Here is a 19,851-nt window from a genome sequence, read left to right as displayed (position 1 = left end):
CCAGGTTCGTTGCTATACCTGCTAATCGCACCTCACAAGGCTGAGCTCAATTTATTGGCTGGGGTGGCAATTTCCACAGAGTCCGCGAACGTGCAAAATCTTGTCTCATGTTTAGGCGTGTAGAGCATCTATCGGGTCTAATAGTGCAGAAGAAATACCCCCTTTTCTACAAATAATTCCAAGTCCAGGTTCCTACCAAATTTTCAACCAAAGGCGATTGCTACATTAGGTACTATAACACTTATACTACTAGGTACTCCTCCAGCGCCCTCGAAGCCGTTTCAGCCCGGGACCCTAACTAACTAAGAGCTAAGTAGAGCCTCCTTGCGCCCTCCATTGCCCACATCTTACCCATTGCACATTAGGGCGTCTTGCATTAAGAAACTGTTAATGTCTTCAGAAGGGAATGGAATAAACACACACTTACCTGAAAGACCACCAATCAAAACCCAACCCGCATACGCAAAAAGGGAAAAGAAAACAGGAACTGGACCTTCTTGGAACGGAAAAGCGAATGGAAAGCAAAGCCAGAATTTGAATGGATCTAAACCTAAACCAACCCACAACAACTAGCTCTATACAACTCTCTGAAAAACCGCCTCTCATTCTCACTCTCCCGCTCACCCTCACCCTCACCCGGCCCTTCCCCGTCGTTCCCAAGCAAAACCGCCGGCCTCCCAACCTCAACAACAACCCCCCCATGAAGCACAACAACGCGATCACAATCCAAGACCGTTTGAATCCGATACGCAACCATAATGACCGTTCGATCACAAAACCACTTCCTAATAACCTCCTGAACTAACCTATCAGTCTCCTGATCCACACTAGCCGTCACCTCATCGAGGACAAGGACAGATCCACTTCGCACCATCGCGCGAGCCAGACAGAGAAGTTGTCTTTGACCGACACTAAGCGTTTCGTTTGCACTTGTAAGTGGTGCGTCCAGACCGCCGAGTTGGTGTTGGATTGTGGAGTGGAGATGCACGCGCTGCAGGATGGTGTGCAAGTCTGCGTCTGGCAAGGATTGTGCAGGGTCGATGTTTTCGCGGATTGTGCCCGGGATTAGGATTGGCGATTGTGTTACGCAGATTAGTCGGCTGTAGAGGGTTTCTGGCTGGATTGTGGATATGTCGATGTTGTCGATTGTTATGCTGCCCTGGTTGATGGTTAGGAGGTGGAAGAGGGATGAGACGAGGCTGGATTTGCCACTGCGTAGGTGGTGAGATGTTAGCGTTGGAACACCTAGAAGATAATCGAGTAGAGAGAGTAAAGCCAGGGTAGGTACCTTCCACTCCTCCCACAAAGAGCAAGCTTTTCCCCATGCTGGATGTTCAGGTTCACGTCCTTGATCACCGTCTGTCCCCGACCGGAGCTGTCGTAGGACGCCGTCACATTGCGGAACTCGATGTGGCCTTTTGCAGGCCATGAGGCGGGGATATCAATATCTCCTTCATCATAATCATCATTGCCGTTGTCAGTGCCATCTTCTCGAAAGGCACCCGGACGAGAGCTGGAGCTGGAGCTGAAGGCAGCATTATCCTCAGCAAAAGCCCTAATCCTCGCCACAGCGCTAATCGAAATCTCCAACTGGGTCCAATTACTCAAGAGCGCCTTAATATTAATCCCAAACTGGACAATATTCACGAGCGCAATCCCCATAAACCCCGCATCAAGTCCACTACTCCTCCCACTTAATCTGACACCAATAGCAACAACCATAACCGCAATCCCGGCAACCACCAAATCCAGCACGAGATTCAGCCAGCGCTGCACACAGAAGAGGAGGTAGAACGGCCGCTGCGAGAGATCAAACGTTTCCCGATTCCGAGTTTCAAAGTCAACCTCCCACCCGAAGGCACGGATCGTCACGAGGCCCGATATGGCTTCCAGAAACCGTGTGAAGAGCGGCGCTTTGGCTTCGATGTCGAGGAGGCGGAGTTGGCGCGCTGTGCGGAGGTAAAATTTTTGCACGAGGTAGAATACGCCTAGGAGGGCGGGGAGTGCGGCGCAGATGTACTTTGATGCTACGGCGATGATGATTAGTCGCGCGATGCACATTAGGAGTTCGACGGTTGTGTTGAATAGGGCGAGGGGGAGTTCCATGTCTGCTAGCTGCAGGTCCTGGGCGAAGCGGTTCAGGATTGAACCCGTATCGCTGTTGTGTTTGGAGAAGAGCGAGATTGGGGCTTTGAGGATTGTCGATAAAAGCGTTGTGTGGAAGGTGGCTGATGCTCGGGTGAGCATGTGTTCTGTTAGTTGCCTGTACAGTACATTCCATGTTAGGACTTTGCACGTTAAGGCGGGAGAAAGACCAAATACCAAGCGCCAACAGCAAGAGAGATAACGGCCAGGCCTGACATGGCACCGTATATGCCTAGGTACTGGGCCCGGTGGGAGATGGTGTACTCGTCACTTGTCTGGAGCCACCACCGCACCACGAATTCTGATAATCCCCAGTATTAGCACCCTCATCGACCTAGGAAGTTAAGCTGTTACTAACGAGGGATAATGAGCCCAACAACAAACAGCGCACACGCAACCACGAACACCGCTGCATTCCACGGATGGACTGCTTTCGCGTAGTACTTGTAAACAGTCATATCCCCTGTCCGCCGTTCGCTCCCCTGAGGCGTCTCAATCAGAGATAGCGGTCGAGAGGCCTCTGCTCCAATGGGCACTGTATTCCCTCCAGGTGAGGTCCCGTCATCATCTATGCCGGTATCAGTGCTGGAAGTAGGCGTATATTCGTGAGTGATCTCTGCCGTTAATACACTGGCCTCCTTATGCCCGCCGTCTGGGCGAACAAGATATCCATTACTATCGAGGACTATCACAGTATCTGCATACGCGAGGCGGTGCACTATTTCCATATTCAGTCAGAGCAGGGTCCCTCGAGGGTGGAGGAGGGTGTCAAAAAAGTATGGTAAACAAACCAGCATTCGTAGCCAAAACCACAGTCGTATCAGATCCCCTCAGTAGCCCATTAACACCGAACAGGTTCGCGAAAACGCGCTCTTCAGTCTTTGCATCAAGCCCGCTGAAGACATCGTCTAGCAGGAGGAGTTTCTCACGCGCGTACACTGCGCGTGCGAGTCCCTAAACAGCAGAAAGAAGGTAGGTTAGCTCTCAGCCCTCAGCTCTCGGCTCTCAACTTCGCATAGTTCATCCATCCAGCCATCATAGTAGGTAGGTGCAAACGGGTAACATACAACTCTCGCCCTCTGCCCACCACTCAACTTCATCCCGCCATGCCCAACAACCTGCTGATCGCCACCTCCACCCGAAAGCTCCAGTCCACGTATATCCTCAGTCAACGCACAAGCCTCAACAACCCGATCATACCACTCCCGAACAAGCAGACTAGTGCCTAGAATATTTTGCTGGATAGTATCATTGCTGATCCAGGGTGTCTGCGCGCAGAAGCTGATTGTGGTAGGCACCACTGTCGCGCTTCCGCTGGTGGAACTTGTTTCGCCGAGGAGGGCGTGCAGGAGGGTGGATTTTCCGCTGGCGACAGGGCCGATGACGAAATTTACACTGCGACTGTAGATGTCCAAGGTGAGGTTTTTTAGGATGAAGTTTGGTGTGGATGGTGCAGGTGTGTCGGCTCCGTCTCCGTGCCCGGCCCCGGCTGACCAGCCTGCGCTGAAATTCTGGAGGTGGATGATTGGTTTTCGTGTCTCTTCCGGATGCGCTTCTTTTTCTTTGTTGTATTCATTTTTTCCGGGTTCTGCACCTGAAATTGGCTCCTTGTGGGGTGGTATGTCCTTTTTCTCCTCATCTGGTTTCCATTCTACAACACCAGCAGCAGGAGATTGAGAGAGGTATTCGCCAATGCGCTGGAGGGCACCAACGGCGGCTACAATCCCAGCGATGGCGTCAAGGATGAGCGACATGGGTGTTTGGAGCAGGGCAAGCAGTGACAAAGATGTATACGCCTTATCGTAGTTGAGCACCTGCGTTCCGTTCCGGATGGCGAGAAGTGTGTACATTGTGAACGCTAGAAGAGGGCCCAAGGCGGCTGTTGTGAATGCTGTAGTAATTCCCCTGTATTAGATTGTGACTGGCGAACTGGGGTAGTGTAGTTTAGGTAGTTTAGGTAGGGTGGGTAGGGTACGCACACAGGGTAACAATAGCAACCAACGCCTTCTTAAACGGCCGAGACTGAGTGATTTCTTCCCCCCGTAGGGCTTCTAGCTTCGATGCCATGGATGCCTGCAACCCGCTCAGGCGGATCTCTTTCATGGACTTGAGCATCTCCGACGTTACTTGGACCCTTGACTGGATGGCTTCGAGCCAGAGACGCTGGCGGGTCCCCATGGTGCTTGCCACGCCGAGACCTAGAATACTGCATACTGCATGTTTCTCATCAGCAACCTAAGCTTCCCCACAACCTTGGGTGAAGGGAGAGAGGGAAGTGGAACTCACAAACAAAAACCGCAGCGGGCGCAACAGCCGCAACCCCAAGCTGCCTCTGCAACAACCACAGCGCAAGCGCAACATCAACGGGACTCGCCCAAACCTCATGCAGATTCCTCAGGCCAGACGCGACGCGCTCAGTATCAACGCTCATAAGCGTGAGCGCCGCGCTATCCCTCACCGCGCCAACATCCAGGCGCAGCGTCTGGCGGTACATGAGCGGGACCAGACTCCCTCGGATCATGGTGATCAGCCGGTATGTTTTGTGCTGGCTTGCTGCGCCGCTTATGGCGAGACCAAGGTAGATGAGGGCTGTTGCGATGATGAGGCCTGTGCCGTGGGATGTTGTTGCAGCGGTCGAGGGGGTTGTGGATGATATGAACGTTATCACTCGTGTTAGTAGGAAGGGCTGCGCGAAGGTGAAGCCTGTTAGGGCGAGGCGGAGTGGGATTCCTGCGAGAAGGGCGCTGCGGTGGTGGAAGAGGAGGAGGAGGATAAGCGATGCTGAGGACTTATGCGGGACTGTGAAGTTGTCAGTGAGTATGAGGCCTGGGTATTCATTTCTTGGGGAGGGGGGTAGGTTGGTTGGGTAGGCATACCGGCGTCCCATTTCCTTGCGAACTTGTCCGTGTCAGTCTCGTTGTTCACACGGTGGTCTATAGCAATCAACTTGTCCACCGCTAGCACTTCCCTGAACCCTTGCAGCAGCAGCGGGTTGAGCCACCAGAACAAGTTCCGATTGAAGACGTTGCCTCTGGCCTCGCCGGGAAGTGGATCTAAAGGCCCATCCTTCTCTAGTGATTCCAAGGCAAATTGACGGTGTCGCATACTAGTCCGACAATGAAGACAATGACAAACATGCGAGGCTGGACCGCCCAGATGGTTCGCGCACGAACTGCATCGAGAGAGATGCATGCGCCGAGGAAGAGAGTTAGGAGCGTTGAAGGTCTCGGCGACCGGCGATGGAACCAGTACGATGAGGCAAAGGCAGCGAAAGAGGCAGCGACAGAGACAGCCGCTGCGGCGATGGTGGCCCGGGTTCTAGGAATGTCAAGCCTGGGAATGACGAGCAGGACGAGGAGGACGAGCTTGATGGCAGTAGAAAGGAGATGCGCTAGCTATGTACGGTCGGTCGGTCGGTCTTTGCTCTGCTCTACTTGAGGATCTTGTGGTTTACTTACTAGCTTAATCACGAGAGACAGACCGGCACTCGAGCCTTGAGGCCGTTGTGTGGACAAAGGGTACAGTATCAATGGCAAAGTCAAAAGAAATACACTGCAGGGGCCGACGACAAAGATGGCCTCTTCGAACAGGAGGGTGAAGTCGAACCCATGGCGACATTCCGAGACCACCGTTGGGCCAAAGACGTCCTCGACGACGATGGAACACATCACCACCTGCAGCAGCGGGTCTGGTCGGATTCGCTTCCATCAGACCAGGGAATCTGGGCTTAAATGAAGGCTTTGCAGTCCGTTTTTCACGCTGCAGCTGACAGCTGACACGGGTGGTGTACATCGGAATTTGTACATACAAGCAGTCCCCGGTGGGAGTGGGCCTGGCTGTGTCGGCTCCGAGATGGAAAGCAAATCAGGAACAACAGAAAGGATCAGAAAAGAGAAGAAAACAATGGGGAAAAAGAAATGAGACGAGGAAACTAGTGTGGCACTACTGCGAAGCTGCACCGGGTCAAGGCAAGGCTACACCCCATAAGCTAATAATACGCCCTGCTAGCAGCGAGGCTAGATCCATACAGAACCATACACATGCACCGTTTCATCTCTTAGTCTCAAGTATCTAGGCTGACATTGTTTCACTCCAATCAGAGAAGGCCATCGAGACCCTTGCCGCTAGCAACAGCCACTCACGCAGTATGACCTCTGTGACTGGTCTGTTTGCCAGGTACCTAGAGCTGCTGCTGCAAATAGAGTGAGCAGGCTTGGATGTCTGTATCGATCTCAGTTGCACAATGAGCCATGCAATTGCTGCGACCTGGAGAGGTTTGGTTTAAAGCCATGGCTGTCCTGAGGTTTTCTCCAATGCTGCTCCCGCTCCTGTGTCAGATCGCTGGAATTTGATCAGGCTCATGATGTATTTATCTCGCCTCTCGCTCGCTCTTGTGATGGTCTCTGGGGTCGCTGTGCTCGCTGGTCCCGCGCCGACTCCAGCGCCAACCACCGCGCCAACTGCCACCACCAATTCCATCGATACAAGAGATGTTGATCTCTCACTCGATCTTCCCACTATATCGATCGAGCCCTTTACGCTCTCCTCATTAGATTTGCATCTGCCATCCAATACCTGCACTCCCACCGTCACCCCCGACGCCAACGGCTATGTCCCACCAGAGGAGTGCAATGCCCTGTACCAGTACTATCCCTCGTTCGCCGCCGCAGTGGCATTCTCCGTTCTTTTCGGAGTCTTGATGATTGCCCATTTTACCCAAGCCACTGTCCACAAGTGCGGTTTCGTCTGGGTGATTCTAATGGGTGCGGCATGGGAATGCGTGGGCTACGTGGCGCGCGCAGTGAGCACCAAGAACCAGCAGGATACTACAGTCCTCACAATCACTCAGTTGTTTATTCTTCTCTCTCCGATCTGTACGTGCCTGTCTCTCTTTCCTATATCTCGACTAATAAACCCAGTGGTCAACGCCTTCGACTACATCGTGCTAGCCCGCATGATCAACTTCTTCGTCCCCGAGCGCCAAATCGGCATCTTCAAACCTTCCCTGCTAGCCATCGTTTTCGTCTTCCTCGACATAGGATCCTTCATCATCCAACTAATTGGCGGCGGCATGGCCACCCCCAGCGCCGACGCCGCAACAATGAAAAAGGGTCTTGACATTTACATGGGGGGCATGGGCATCCAGCAATTCTTCATTCTATTATTCCTGATCATCGCCATCCAATACCACCGTCGCATGCTCCAGCTATCGCGAGAACACCGGCTCGTCGGACTCAAAGTACAATGGAAACGACTCCTCTACGCGCTCTACACCAGTCTCCTATTCATCACAGTCCGCATCATCTACCGCTTCGTCGAGTTCTCCGGCGGAAATCATGACGACAACCCGATCGCGAATAACGAGTGGTACATGTATGTTTTCGATGCAGGGCCCATGTGGTTCGCTATTGCGGTTTGGAATGTCGTTCATCCTGGGACGGTGATTAAGGGGCCTGATGCGGTGATGCCGCCGAGTCCGCTGAGGGAAATCTTTTGCTGCGCTTGTTGTAAGCGGCGGATGGATAAGCAGATGCAGAAAATTCTGAATGAGGATTCGTCGGGCGGCGATGAGATGTTGCCTTTGGCTCTCAGGGCGGCTTCGCCTGCTACCTACCCTAGGTAGGTGATCTGACTTCCAGATGGACCGGGCCTCTAGGTTTCTTCTCTAAATGAGCACATGTGGTTCTGAACAAACTCCGAGATCCTGTTGGACCCTTCCTTGATGTACATACTTTGTCTCTGTCTTCAACTTTTCTTCCACTCTATATAGATTGCCATAGCTGGGATTGACATTGGATGAACAATCCTCACCCCCGGCCCCCCCCATACCCGACCCTTTGAGAATGGATAAATCTCCAAATCCGAATCCCGCCCAAACACCTCAAACCTCGCACTCTCAAAGAGCCCAGGAAGCGCATCCAACCCACAAACCCCACTCGCAGATTCGATCCCCCCGGTCGTCACGCCAGATGCAGATGCAGCTGCCGCATAGAACTAACGCGACACCTCCACGCTGTTCTCACACAGGTAGAAGAACAAGGCGAATCCTTCGCAGGGCAGACCGTGCTCATTACGGGCGCCGGTACGGGGTCCATTGGCGCCGCCATGATCCGGCATTCCCTACAGGGGGGCGCGAGAGTGGTCACGACTACATCGTCGCTTTCGCCTAATGTAACGCGCGCTTACCAGAAGATCTACATGGACTATGGTGCTCGTGGCTCGCAGTTAGTTGTTGTCCCGTTCAACCAGGCTAGTACGCGGGATGTGACGGAGCTTATCGAGTACGTCTATTCACCGAAGACCGGGCTCGGATGGGATCTAGACTATCTGGTGCCGTTTGCTGGGATCAGTGAATCTGGACGCACACTCGATAGTATCGACTCGAAGTCTGAGCTTGCGCACCGGCTGATGCTTACGAATGTCTTGCGTCTACTGGGCATGATCAAAGCCTGCAAGAAACGGTATGGGTGTAGATCCCACCCGACACAAGTCATCCTGCCGCTCTCACCTAACCATGGAGTGTTCGGTGGAGACGGTCTATACGGCGAGTCCAAACTCGCGTTGGAAACGCTATTCAATCGATGGCATGCCGGGGAAGGCTGGCAGGATTACCTGTCTATCTGTGGTGCGGTGATTGGATGGACGAGAGGGACGGGGCTGATGAGCCAGAATGATGCCATCGCCGAGGGAATTGAAGCTGGTGAGGACATGCGGACATTTTCGCAGGAGGAAATGGCCTACGCTCTGGTTTGTTTGTGTGTTCAGATGCTTAATGAGCTCTGTCATGAACGGCCGCTTTATGTTGATTTGACGGGGGGAATGGGGAGGGTCCAAGGGCTTCCTGAGAAGCTGAAGGTCTTACGACGATCGATTAAAGAACGAAGTGAGATCCAGGCTGCGTTGTTTGCGGAGTCGATTGTCGAGCAGGAATGTTCGACCACCACCTGCAGTCGTGTATCAACGGCAGGAGGACCCAAGAAGCTACAGCAAAGGGCCCATGTCCGTCTAGACTTTCCCAAGCCTCTTGATTACGAGGTGGATATCCGATCTCCGGTTCCAGATCTCCAGGGAATGGTAGACTTGACGCGAACTGTTGTCGTAACAGGCTTCGCGGAGCTGGGGCCCCTGGGCAACGCTCGTACGCGCTGGGAGATGGAAGCAAGCGGGCACTTCTCGCTAGAAGGGGTCGTGGAAATGGCCTGGCTAATGGGCTACATCCGTCACTTTGCCGGGACAATAAACGGGAAGCCGTACTCAGGGTGGATAGACGCAGGGAACAAGAATCCCGTGGCTGATGTGGATATCAAGTCCGTATATGAAGAGAGGATTCTGGCTAACAGTGGAATCCGGCTTGTCCAGCCAAAAGATTAGAAAGGCGAGTCTAGTTTCCTGCATGAGGTTATCCTACAAGAAGATTTGGAACCGCTGCAGGTACCCCAGGCGTTCGCAGACGAGATGAAGGCAGAGCATGGACAGTTCGCCGATGTCATGCCATCAGCAACACCGGACCTTTTTGCGGTCCAGCTTCGCAAAGGTGCAAGAATATTTATACCTCGTGCAATGCAAGGCAGCCGCACTCGCACTGCTGCAGGGCTCATCCCATCTGATTGGGACCCTCGGACGTACGGCATCCCCGAGGACATGGTGAAGCACATTGATCCGGTAACGCTATACGCGCTCGCCTGTACGGTGGGGGCACTGCTGTCATCTGGTATTACTGATCCGTACGAGCTCTACCAATACATCCATATCTCAGAGGTTGGGACGTGCATTGGATCAGGATTAGGAGGTATATCGTCGCTTAAGAAAATGTTCAGCGGACGCCAAACAGACCCGGATATCCAGAAAGATATTCTCCAGGAGACATTTATCAGCACCGTCAGTGCCTGGGTGAACATGCTTCTTCTCTCAGCATCCGGACCACTCCGTACCCCCGTGGGCGCATGTGCAACGGCTCTCGAATCTCTCGAACTAGGCTACGACACCATCACAACAGGGAAAGCCCAATTCTGTCTTGTCGGCGGCTGCGATGACTTCATCCATGAGACTTCGCAGGAGTTTGCTAATATGAAGGCGACTGCCAATACTGAAGAGGAACTAGCTAGCGGTCGAGCGCCCCATGAGATATCACGACCAGCAACCAGCACCCGCAGCGGGTTCGTCGAGTCAGAGGGTGCAGGCATCCAGGTCCTTACAACTGCCGCATTGGCATTGAAAATGGGCTTGCCTATCCGCGGTATTGTAGCCTTCGCCAGTACGTCCAGCGACAAGGCTGGGCGTTCGGTGCCAGCGCCTGGCAGGGGGGTCCTAACAAACGCGAAACAAGTCGCATCGAGAGTAGCCGCCCCCTCGCCTCTTTTGAACATACAGAATCGCCGAAAGCGATTAGACCTCCGACTACGCCAGATTGCAGAAGCCCGAAACACGGCAATGCAAGACCTCCTCGAGTTCGAAGTGCCCGCCGTACTCGCCCAAGACGCCACCGTCAATGTCGACGGATACATCCACGAACGCCGCCAGCAAATCCTCAATGACTTCACTCGAGAAGAGAGCGAAGCGCGCTTTAGTCTAGCCAACGCCTTCTGGCGCAATGACCCACACTTTACTCCCCTGTCCGGCGCCCTAGCAACCTGGGGCCTCACGATAAACGACATAACAGTAGCCTCCTTCCACGGGACATCGACAGTACGAAACGACATCAACGAGTCTAGCGTTATCCAAACCCAGATGCGCTCTCTTGGACGACGACCGGGGAATCTCCTTCTAAGTGTCTTTCAAAAGTACCTAACGGGTCATTCTAAGGGTGCCGCGGGCGCCTGGATGCTGAACGGGGCGCTGCAGATACTCGAGACAGGAGTCGTTCCGGGAAATAGGAACGCAGATAATATCGACGCGGCCATGAAGGAGTTTGATCTCATTGCTTATAACCAGCGAGCTATTCGCGTTGGTGCAGGTGGTATCAAGGCTGTTTCGTTGACCTCGTTTGGCTTTGGGCAGAAGGGGGCGCAGGCTCTTGTTGTTCATCCGCGCTATTTGTTTGCTACCCTAGGTGAAGAGGAATTCCGGGGGTATATCAGCCGGTGTGATGAGAGGAGGAAAAGAGCCGATATGTATTTCTATGAGGGGATGAATGGGAACTCGCTGTTTAGGGCGAAGAGTGCGCCGCCTTGGGGGCCCGGACTGGAGACCCCGACGTACCTTGATCCGAAGGCGAGGTTTTTTTAGTATGGTATTTGCGATTGGTTAATATCGATGTGTATGTATTGTCTTTTGTATGAGATGACAGGGTTTATGTTCGTGCTGCGTTCCTTTAAAAAATATCGAATCTTTATGTATGATGTCCCTCCCTCTTGTTGACCAACTAGCCATGACTGTTTAAATACATTACTGTGATAACACCCATTGTACAAAGATCGATTTGCTCGAGGTCCTGGACCGAATGCCTCCGACTCCGTCGGATTTGGTGGCTTCCAGCTTCGAGACCCCCAAGTTAGCTTGTTTTGTCTATCTCTGCCTGCCCCTTAAGAGAAGTAGATACCTATGGCTATTTATCTTTTACATGGAGGTGGGGTATCATAATGTTCGCTGTCATCAGCCAGCCCTGAGGCCTATCTCCAAAGGCCTCGGAGTACCGCCGGCCTGATATCGACTGCATCGAACGGATACGAAACCACATCAACCATCCATATATTAGGTATCCTACTGAAGTTCATTGACGTTTGATATTAGTTGGTGCTAAGGAGGTTGGCTGGAACGGCTACAGACGGCACGCCCTCCAAGCATACCCGAAAATTTATAATCTCTAGCATGCAGCATGCACCTAGTAGTTAGATTCAGTACCCTACATCTCTCGGCAATATATAAATATATATCCATAACCGATTCTGCTGTGAGTTAAAAGGACCCTTGTAGCGGGGATGTAGGGTACAACATCATGATTCGTACGGTGTAGTGGTAGGTACTGACTTAACCTAACCTTGCCTTATTATACAAACCAACCCAAACAGGTCCCTACCGGGCGTGACTGAACGAACTAAAACCAACACTCTACCGCCCACTCTCCGAACCGAAGATCGCGCCTCGCGAATACCTGTGTGGCTGGAGGCCACACATATATATATAGTAATATATCCATCCACATCCGTATTCCCAACCCACCGCTGTGTCAGCCCCAACGCCAACGCCGGCGCAGCTAGACACGTTAAAGATGTTCTTTTATCTATCATGTTTTCATTAGTCCTAATACATACGACCACAGGGTGTGGAGAACAGGGCTTCCCGTCCGCTCAGCCGTACTTAAGCCACCATTGTAAACGTGGTCAGAAGTAAAACAAGCCCTTGGTGGGTTGCCGCTTTTATGGATGACAGACACTAAATCTTGGGTGAGTGCAGGTGAGATGGGTGACAGCGAGGTGAGAGGGGTGATAGCAGGGTGAGAATTCTACCCACTTCGGGTGCGCAGAAGTAAGCGATACGGATCCACGCAACTCAGGCTATCGCTGTTATTTCTTAAGCTTAAGATAAATAGCAAGATTTCTTACTTTTATCCAATATTTTTGGTTACTTTACTTTTTCTATACTTTCGCGATCCCTATTACTCACGTGACCCATGGCTCCCTCGAAGGAAGAAGTAAGACTTAGAAAGCTCAAACTGCTTCGGAAAAACTGCAGAATCCATGGATTTACAGAAGAATACTAACAGAGCCTGATAAGCACTGAGAATGTTATCAGCCATGAGAAGAGAGCCCCAGCGACTAAAGAGATATACGAGCGTGCTGTTGATAAATGGAGATTGTAAGAAAGTCCGGTCCAACCCAATATAAGAATAGACGGTATTAATTTCTGTTATTCAATAGATCAAGCGGTTGCCGCTGTTATATGACATTAAATAAGTCTGTAGTCCAAGCATTTGACCTCCCGGGGATTGAGATGCGCCCACGAATCCTTGATGGAGTGGTGCCGAACGATTACCAAATCACTCATATCACGCACTTTAATCTTGATGTACACGGCAGGACAGTGTATGAGACACCATGTATAGCGCTCCCCATACTCCATCGACGACTCGTCTTCGTGACTATGACCCCTCCTTTCAGAGAATAAATCTCACCGCCACTCACTCACAGCTAGCTGATTGAACCGGAGTTCCCGGAATATGGCCCGAGGCACCTATTTGATCTAGGCAAGTCTGCCTAGCAACCACCCCGTCTCAACCATGTTATCCTCCTCTTTCTATCTATTAAACTCATCTCTAAGCCAAACCCTTCGAATTATCCCTTACAATGTCCTCCAGAGACGTCCACCCATGCCCCGAGATATCCCTCAGCAACCGCTCCGAATAATCTCCTGTCCTGACCACAGTCCTCGTCTGTCCGCCCTGAAAATCCCTCACGAACTCCCTCCCCCGATTCTGATGCCTCAGGATATCCAAAATCATATTCCAGTTATACTTGTGCGCGTATCCGTAGATACGCCTCCCACGGGCGTCGGGGTGGATTGCGCCTGCGACATGTAGGACGCCGACATCTTTGGCGTGTATGGTGTATTCTGAGGTTGATGTTAAAGGAGAATAGTCAAATATGGATGGGCTTGCTAGACTTACGGGGTAACTGCAGCTTGAGAGCGTCGATCTGGCCGTTCCATAAGGCTGGGATTGAGGCAGACGTTGTAGGGCTGCCTTGGTTTATGGGGTCTAGGCGTTCGCCGAATACTTGGGCGGGGAGGACTTTCAGGGGAAATAGGTAAATGTTAGACCATCTCACAGTAATGGCAGGCCATGGGAGATGACGTTGAGCGCCTACCAGAGTTAACCACAAGATCCGGGCGCCTGCTTTGATTCTCTTCCACAAACTTCCAAACGGCTTGCTCGGCCAGGGCCTTACTTGCGCCGTAGATCACGCAAGCGCGCACGAGTCCTGCCTCGGGGAGATCGGTCTCAATCCGTCGGACTAGTTCATCGGCGTAAGAGGTTTCATCTAAGACGATGTCGTCGCTCTGTCCGGTTTCCGGGACTAGTACGGCCGCGGACGACGAAGTCAGGACGAATCGTTTGACTGTGGGCTCGCCGTAGGCTGCTTTGATACCGTTGAGTGCACCGGCGACAGTCGGTGGGATGACGTTATCGGGGTTTTGATCGAATGTCACGATTGAGGCTGTATGGATGAATGCTGATGTACCTGAAAAGGGTCAATTCATTGATCTGGTACCTAAGGAGTAACATACCATTCACGACCTCGTCATACGCACCGGGCACAGTCATATCACTAACTGCCACAAGCTCAATGAGGCCGCTGCCATACTTGCTGTTGAAAAGGGAAGTAAGCCAGGCGCTCTTGACTGGGTCGCGGACTGTGCCACGGACTCTATATCCGGCGGCAAGGAATTGGTTTGCGACTTGCGACCCTACCCAGCCATTTACCCCGGTGATGAGTACGATAGAGCCCTTGGGGATTGCGGGATTCGTTATGGTGGCGGACATGCTACACACGATATTTTTCTAGCGTAGAGGGGATATCTGTAGAGGTCTCGAAGGCATACCAAGGGCCTGAGCAAGTCTTTTTATCTTTTAAGGGGTCTAGTATTCAAGTCAATATTTACTATAGACCTTAGAGCCCGGGGTGCACTAACAAGGTCATTCAGAAAACAGGAACTCGGGGTTCCGGTGCGACCTTCCTACGACTGACATTAAAACCCCATGTACATCCGACCAGCGGAGTTTCATGCGCTGTCTCTAAACACTCCGCTACGCTTAAGAATCATCACTAGAATGGATACCATCCTAGTTAAGACAGCTCCGGACTTGCAGTGCACAACATGCAAGAAGAGATTCAAGAGGAGTAAGTTAACCACCACATCACCACACACCACTTTGCTCGCCATCCGTTCTATAAGCTGACAAATGCCTCTGTAGAGTCTTCGCTCGTTCGCCATACCAAAATATGCCCTAATTCGAATCGAAAACCCCGACAGAGATCCTGTGTCTGGTGCGCTGCTGACAGGAGCAAATGCGACCTCCAGCGGCCCAGCTGTGGCCGCTGTGCCTCTCGCAAACTTCTATGCACGTACAAGCATTCAAAGCAAACCCCACGGCCTAATATTGCAAGTGGTACCTATGTACCTCTGTCAGACATAACTCAGTCTTTCGATACGTTAGACTTCAATCAAACCCTCCCTAATCCTGGACTCGGGCTGGGGCTCATCATTCCACCACCCCAGCCCCATCCTTCAGACAGCCCGAACGAAGTCTCTTTCGCCTCATTAATGGCCCTCTTCAGCGAAGACAACAGCTACCCCCAAAGCTTAATCGTAAATCCTGCCACCTGGCGCCAAAGCGTCCACCTAAGCCCCAAATCCCGGTCTCCCTTGTGTCAACACAGCTTGGAGTTCTCGTTCCGCGTGCTGCGCACCTGGCCTCGCATGATGGCAAGGGATCTCGATCCCCCACCGCTGTTTCACCTTACGCAGCTGGTGCCGGAGCGCATGGCGACGCCGCTGGCGAATTGCTTTGCTATCGTGAAGATGTGGCAGGGGCATTGGGGGATCGCAGCGGGGGGATTGGTTCATGATACGACGGTTAGAGAGTTGGTAAGGTTGTTGCGGGAGGTATATCTACCATTTTCTTAGCGTATACCCCCCTAAACTACCACTCTTGCAAAGCTTAACAGGTATATGTTAACTATACCATTAGTATAGAAAGTTCACCGAGCCTGAGCTAGTCGCCACCCTACAAGCCCTCTCAATCTACATGATCCTCCTTCTCTTCCCCTCCTCCAGCACTAACACCAACACCGACATCTCAATCCCCACGATTCACATGGTCATCCTTGCAAACATGCAAAAGCTCGTCCACCACGCCACCAGCACCGCCCCTGGCCTCACCCTCCCCGAAGAAACAACCCACACCGTTCCCCTCTGGCACTCCTGGATCAAAACCACATCGCGCCGCCGCGCCGTCTTCGCCCTGTACTTAATCCACTGGTCGCTGTCGACATACTACGGTCTTCCGGCGTTGGATTGTGAAGAGCTTAAGCTCATGCTTGCCCCGGCAGCGAAGGGATTATGGCAGGCGAAGGATGCAGAGGTTTGGGGGGAGAAGTACAGACAGTGGTTGGGGGAGTGGGCGGGGGTGGAGTATTTGCATGGGGAGGTTGCGGAGATTGTAGGGGGGGTGTGTTTGGATAGGAGGGGGGAGAGGTGGTTGGAGGAGACAGACGAGTTGGGGTTGTTATTGCTGGCGTTGGGAGAGAGGGTCAAGTTGGATCGGGAGAAGCTATAGCTGGAGTTGTTCGGGTGACTGATGACTTGTTTTGTCCAGGATGGTTGGAGGTGGTGTTGGACTTGTAGTTATATTATAGTATAAGTATGGCATAGTAATAGCATATCTTCCACCTGGTCTATATTTTATTTCACGTGCTGTTAACTAGCGGTGGTGTGATAGATGGTTACTAGGCTCTAGCCTTGATTTCATCCACTGCAGTTATTCTATATCTAGTATCTATATCTAGATCCCTACATCTCCAACACGCGTCCCAATGCATCTCCTTCCCAAACCAAATCATAATCCATTCCAGACCCAGCTAAGCAAATTACCACATATATTAGCCGCCATAACCTCAAACTTCCACAAACCAACTCCCCCCCTTCAACCAAGCGCCCCAAAAATAAAGCGCACAAAACGCCCCCATACAAAGACAAGCCATGCCAGCCAGAGAACTAACACCGCCCGCTACACCCATCGCGAGGAACATGGGCCTCCCAAAGACGACCGCTGCGGCAGCGAGCGTGCCCCGGGCTGCATTGTTGGCTGCGAATAGCGACGCCGCGTAGCGCGGGTAGATGTTTGGGAGGTAGGTGAAGAGCACGTTTAGGATAATGTAGCTGCTAGATTGGTTGAGGATCACACCTATTAGCAGCATGGAGTACAAAGCAACGGAGTAGGGACTTCGGGGTGCCCGGTGCGTAACCTTAGCATTCCGATTGGAGTGGAGTAGCGGGATTCGGAGTGCGGGTGCTGTGGTGGTTAGTATCGAGGAAGTGCCCCATTATTAATTCAACTTGTAGTAATCTTTACCTTATGAACAAGCACCTATTGCTTAGTGGAGGTTCCTCATCAGCATGTTTCTGTCACCGTAGATAGACTAAACTGTCGTGTAGACTGTGCTCCAACTAGATACTACCAACACGTGTGGAGGATTTTGTCTTTAAAGAATCTCCATACTGTGCACTTGACCTGATTATGGACTGAACAAGCTCCGCAAGTCTGTCAGAGTTACAGGATGATGTGATCATTTATGTCCCTGGACTTTAAGGAGTTAAAAGTGCGGTTTTTTTACTAGAGTACTCAAATAAGACTCCAAAATTAAAGCTAAGCTGGAAGCTTAACTGTAAGCTTTTCCATTGGAGAACCGAGCCTCTAACGCCGGGCGTGCGGTGCATCGGACTTCGGGGTGCTGTGCACTTCCTCTCCGTCGGGTTGAATCCACCAAACATTCATCCGAAGTTCCCACCACCATCTATATTACAATTTGTAAGCTGTCTTAGTATCTGTAGCACTCCTGGAAATCATTAGCTCTCGAGAGATTATAGATATAAATCCCCTATTAAAGCCTTACCACTCTGAATAGCATCCTAAGCCCAAAGCTCCATTAAACAACTGCAGTCTCCCAAAGTCCATTTAGCACCACTATTATACAAGCTATAGTTAATTCAACCAAGCCAAATTAAACCAAAAATGAAATCTCCCACCCATACCGACCACGACCTTATCCGCAACACTATCTCTTCTATCGCCATCGCGTTTGACACAAACACCTTCTCCGCTCTCCGCGCCTCCTTTACCGAAGACTGCGAGGCAGACTACGTCGGCTCGCTGGGCCTCCTAACAGGAATCGACCAGATAATCAACCAGCTTCAGAAGACAATCGGGCACGTGTCCACCTTCCACAGCCTGACCACGCAGTATATCTGGCTTACTGGGAAGGATACAGCGCAAGCCACGACCTATTGCGCGGCGAGCCACTGGTTAGATAAGAAGGCGTTTTTCGCGGAGGCGAGGTATGAGGATAGGCTTGTTAGGGTTGTGGATGGAGAGGAGGGGGAGGGAAGGTGGATGATTAGGAATCGGGTTGTAACTATGATGGGTGTGCCGAGGGGGGATGTTTCCATGTTTGGGATGGATTTGGAGGAGTGGAGGGATAGTTTAAAGGCTTGAATTAGTAAAGCCTCTTTTATAGGTCTTTTTTAAAGGTTTATTGGTGAAATCTTGCATATCCTCCACATGTTAAATATAATGTAGTACCAGTATTTCAACAGGGAAGCTCTGCAGGATTTTATTTAGGATACATAGTATAATTAAGAACAAGATTGGCGCGTGGTAGGGCATGGTGTCAGGGAAGTCTTCTTTCGTACCATGCATTTGCATGTTAACGAAGGCCTTAACTTAGGCATTATTATTACTAAAGGCTTTGTTTCCGGCTCTAGCATTCAATTTAGGGCTAGATGAAAATATCAAGTTCCCAGTTTAATACTGTGGTGTCAATTTGCGAGATCTTCTTACCGCGCTGGGCCAGCTTGAGGATACTATAATTGGCGGCAAGTGCTTGGGTATCATTACAAGGGCAGAGTCAGCGTCCGGATTTGAAGTGGGCGATCCAGTCTCTGCCATTCTATATAGCTTCCTCCAGCCTCGCCCGGGCCAAGGGCAAGACAGCTTGTCGAATTCCACCGCAGTTGGACCTCAAGGTTATTGCATTACTACCTATTATCTTTTATTTAGCATACTATGCCCTTGTACAACTCGCCAAAGTTAAACCAGGCGAGACAGTTTTAATTCAATCTGCCGTATGCGGCGTTGGGCAGGCTACCATCTAGATCAAGAAGATGCTAAACGCAGAAATATTCGCAACCATCGGTCCCGAGGAAAAATAGCAGTTCCTACGTACATAGTATGGCATCAACCCTGCACATATTGTTTCTAGTTGCCCTCTTCATGTCGCTACTTATATCAAGTGTCTCACCGCGGGGCGAGGCACAGATGTTATTGTGAATTCGCTGGCTGGGGAAGCCCTGCGCGTGTCCCGGGAATGCATCGCGCCATTTGGCCGCTATATTGAAATAGGCACAAAGGATATTAGCGACTTAGTCAGTGAGCTACTGCAGTCTGGATCTATCTTAACAACTGATGCCCCGTGGCGTCAACCCGATCTACTAATCCAACCTCTTGAAGCTCTTATAGAAGTACTGCGCCGACTTATTACCTGCTCTTCTGCCCAGCAAAAGCCATGCTGTTCTCGGGCTGAAACCTCCTTCTGCGCTTTAGGGTTCTGGTACCGAAAATTCACACTGGCTGCAACGACCTCTATATGATCACCTTCATCATTAGTCACAAGCGACCGATATATATCCGACTCCAGCCCTCTCCGTGAGAGCACCTAAACAAGGCCAGAGGACCAGCTAGCCTCGGCATTGTCCACCGAGCTCGTAATGAAAGCGTTTGTGACAAAACTAGCCAAGCTCCTCATCATGGACCGGGGCGACCTTTGGCTTGGTGTCCCTGCTTTAGCTTATGGTGTCGATTTGTTGGTGGCCGTTAAGTTGCGCGAGTGGTTCCGCAAGGCCGTCCGGGCTAATGTCAGATAACGTGTTTCCCGGGTCCACCGTAGTTCCCGGGTCCGCCGTAGAACCTCAAAATTTCTAACGCGTCTACCA

The 19,851-nt window shown here is 51.6% G+C and overlaps 6 protein-coding genes across 6 annotated transcripts; 4 read left to right on the top strand and 2 right to left on the bottom strand.

Annotated features, from left to right (window-relative positions):
• Window positions 1–448: 448 nt before the first annotated feature.
• BDV14DRAFT_175123 (P-loop containing nucleoside triphosphate hydrolase protein) lies at window positions 449–6,017 on the bottom strand. Its single transcript, XM_073769010.1, has 10 exons — window positions 5,604–6,017; window positions 5,022–5,540; window positions 4,432–4,944; window positions 4,125–4,358; window positions 3,213–4,036; window positions 2,937–3,099; window positions 2,504–2,863; window positions 2,323–2,446; window positions 1,289–2,263; window positions 449–1,211 (listed from the first exon to the last, which is right to left on the bottom strand). The coding sequence occupies exons 2-10, from the start codon at window positions 5,335–5,337 to the stop codon at window positions 551–553; spliced, it is 4,170 nt and encodes a 1,389-aa protein (XP_073627226.1). The 5' UTR covers window positions 5,338–5,540; window positions 5,604–6,017; the 3' UTR covers window positions 449–550.
• A 396-nt stretch (window positions 6,018–6,413) lies between these two features.
• BDV14DRAFT_175121 (RTA1 domain-containing protein) lies at window positions 6,414–7,920 on the top strand (the record flags this gene model as incomplete). The annotated part of the gene is made up of 2 exons (XM_073769009.1): window positions 6,414–7,019; window positions 7,065–7,920. Coding segments are annotated over exons 1-2 (1,214 nt in total), but the record flags the coding sequence as incomplete, so codon positions are not given.
• Window positions 7,921–8,250: 330 nt separating this feature from the next.
• Window positions 8,251–11,383, top strand: BDV14DRAFT_209409 (thiolase-like protein; the record flags this gene model as incomplete). The annotated part of the gene is made up of 3 exons (XM_073775638.1): window positions 8,251–8,518; window positions 8,636–9,498; window positions 9,544–11,383. 3 exons carry the CDS (start codon window positions 8,251–8,253, stop codon window positions 11,368–11,370), a joined length of 2,958 nt encoding a protein of 985 aa, XP_073627224.1. The 3' UTR covers window positions 11,371–11,383.
• A 2,013-nt stretch (window positions 11,384–13,396) lies between these two features.
• On the bottom strand, window positions 13,397–14,623 carry BDV14DRAFT_201037 (uncharacterized protein; the record flags this gene model as incomplete). Its single annotated transcript, XM_073773652.1, has 4 exons — window positions 13,397–13,692; window positions 13,748–13,870; window positions 13,947–14,321; window positions 14,368–14,623. The coding sequence occupies 4 exons, from the start codon at window positions 14,621–14,623 to the stop codon at window positions 13,397–13,399; spliced, it is 1,050 nt and encodes a 349-aa protein (XP_073627223.1).
• Window positions 14,624–15,405: 782 nt separating this feature from the next.
• On the top strand, window positions 15,406–16,420 carry BDV14DRAFT_201036 (uncharacterized protein; the record flags this gene model as incomplete). The annotated part of the gene is made up of 2 exons (XM_073773651.1): window positions 15,406–15,729; window positions 15,833–16,420. The coding sequence occupies 2 exons, from the start codon at window positions 15,406–15,408 to the stop codon at window positions 16,418–16,420; spliced, it is 912 nt and encodes a 303-aa protein (XP_073627222.1).
• A 1,455-nt stretch (window positions 16,421–17,875) lies between these two features.
• Window positions 17,876–18,355, top strand: BDV14DRAFT_201035 (nuclear transport factor 2 family protein; the record flags this gene model as incomplete). The annotated part of the gene is made up of 1 exon (XM_073773650.1): window positions 17,876–18,355. One exon carries the CDS (start codon window positions 17,876–17,878, stop codon window positions 18,353–18,355), a length of 480 nt encoding a protein of 159 aa, XP_073627221.1.
• Window positions 18,356–19,851: the final 1,496 nt, after the last annotated feature.

This window comes from Aspergillus stella-maris, assembly GCF_047715825.1.
Source record: "Aspergillus stella-maris strain CBS 113639 unplaced genomic scaffold BDV14scaffold_34, whole genome shotgun sequence".
NCBI lineage: Eukaryota > Fungi > Ascomycota > Eurotiomycetes > Eurotiales > Aspergillaceae > Aspergillus > Aspergillus stella-maris.
This window is presented reverse-complemented; position numbering and strand designations above follow the sequence as displayed.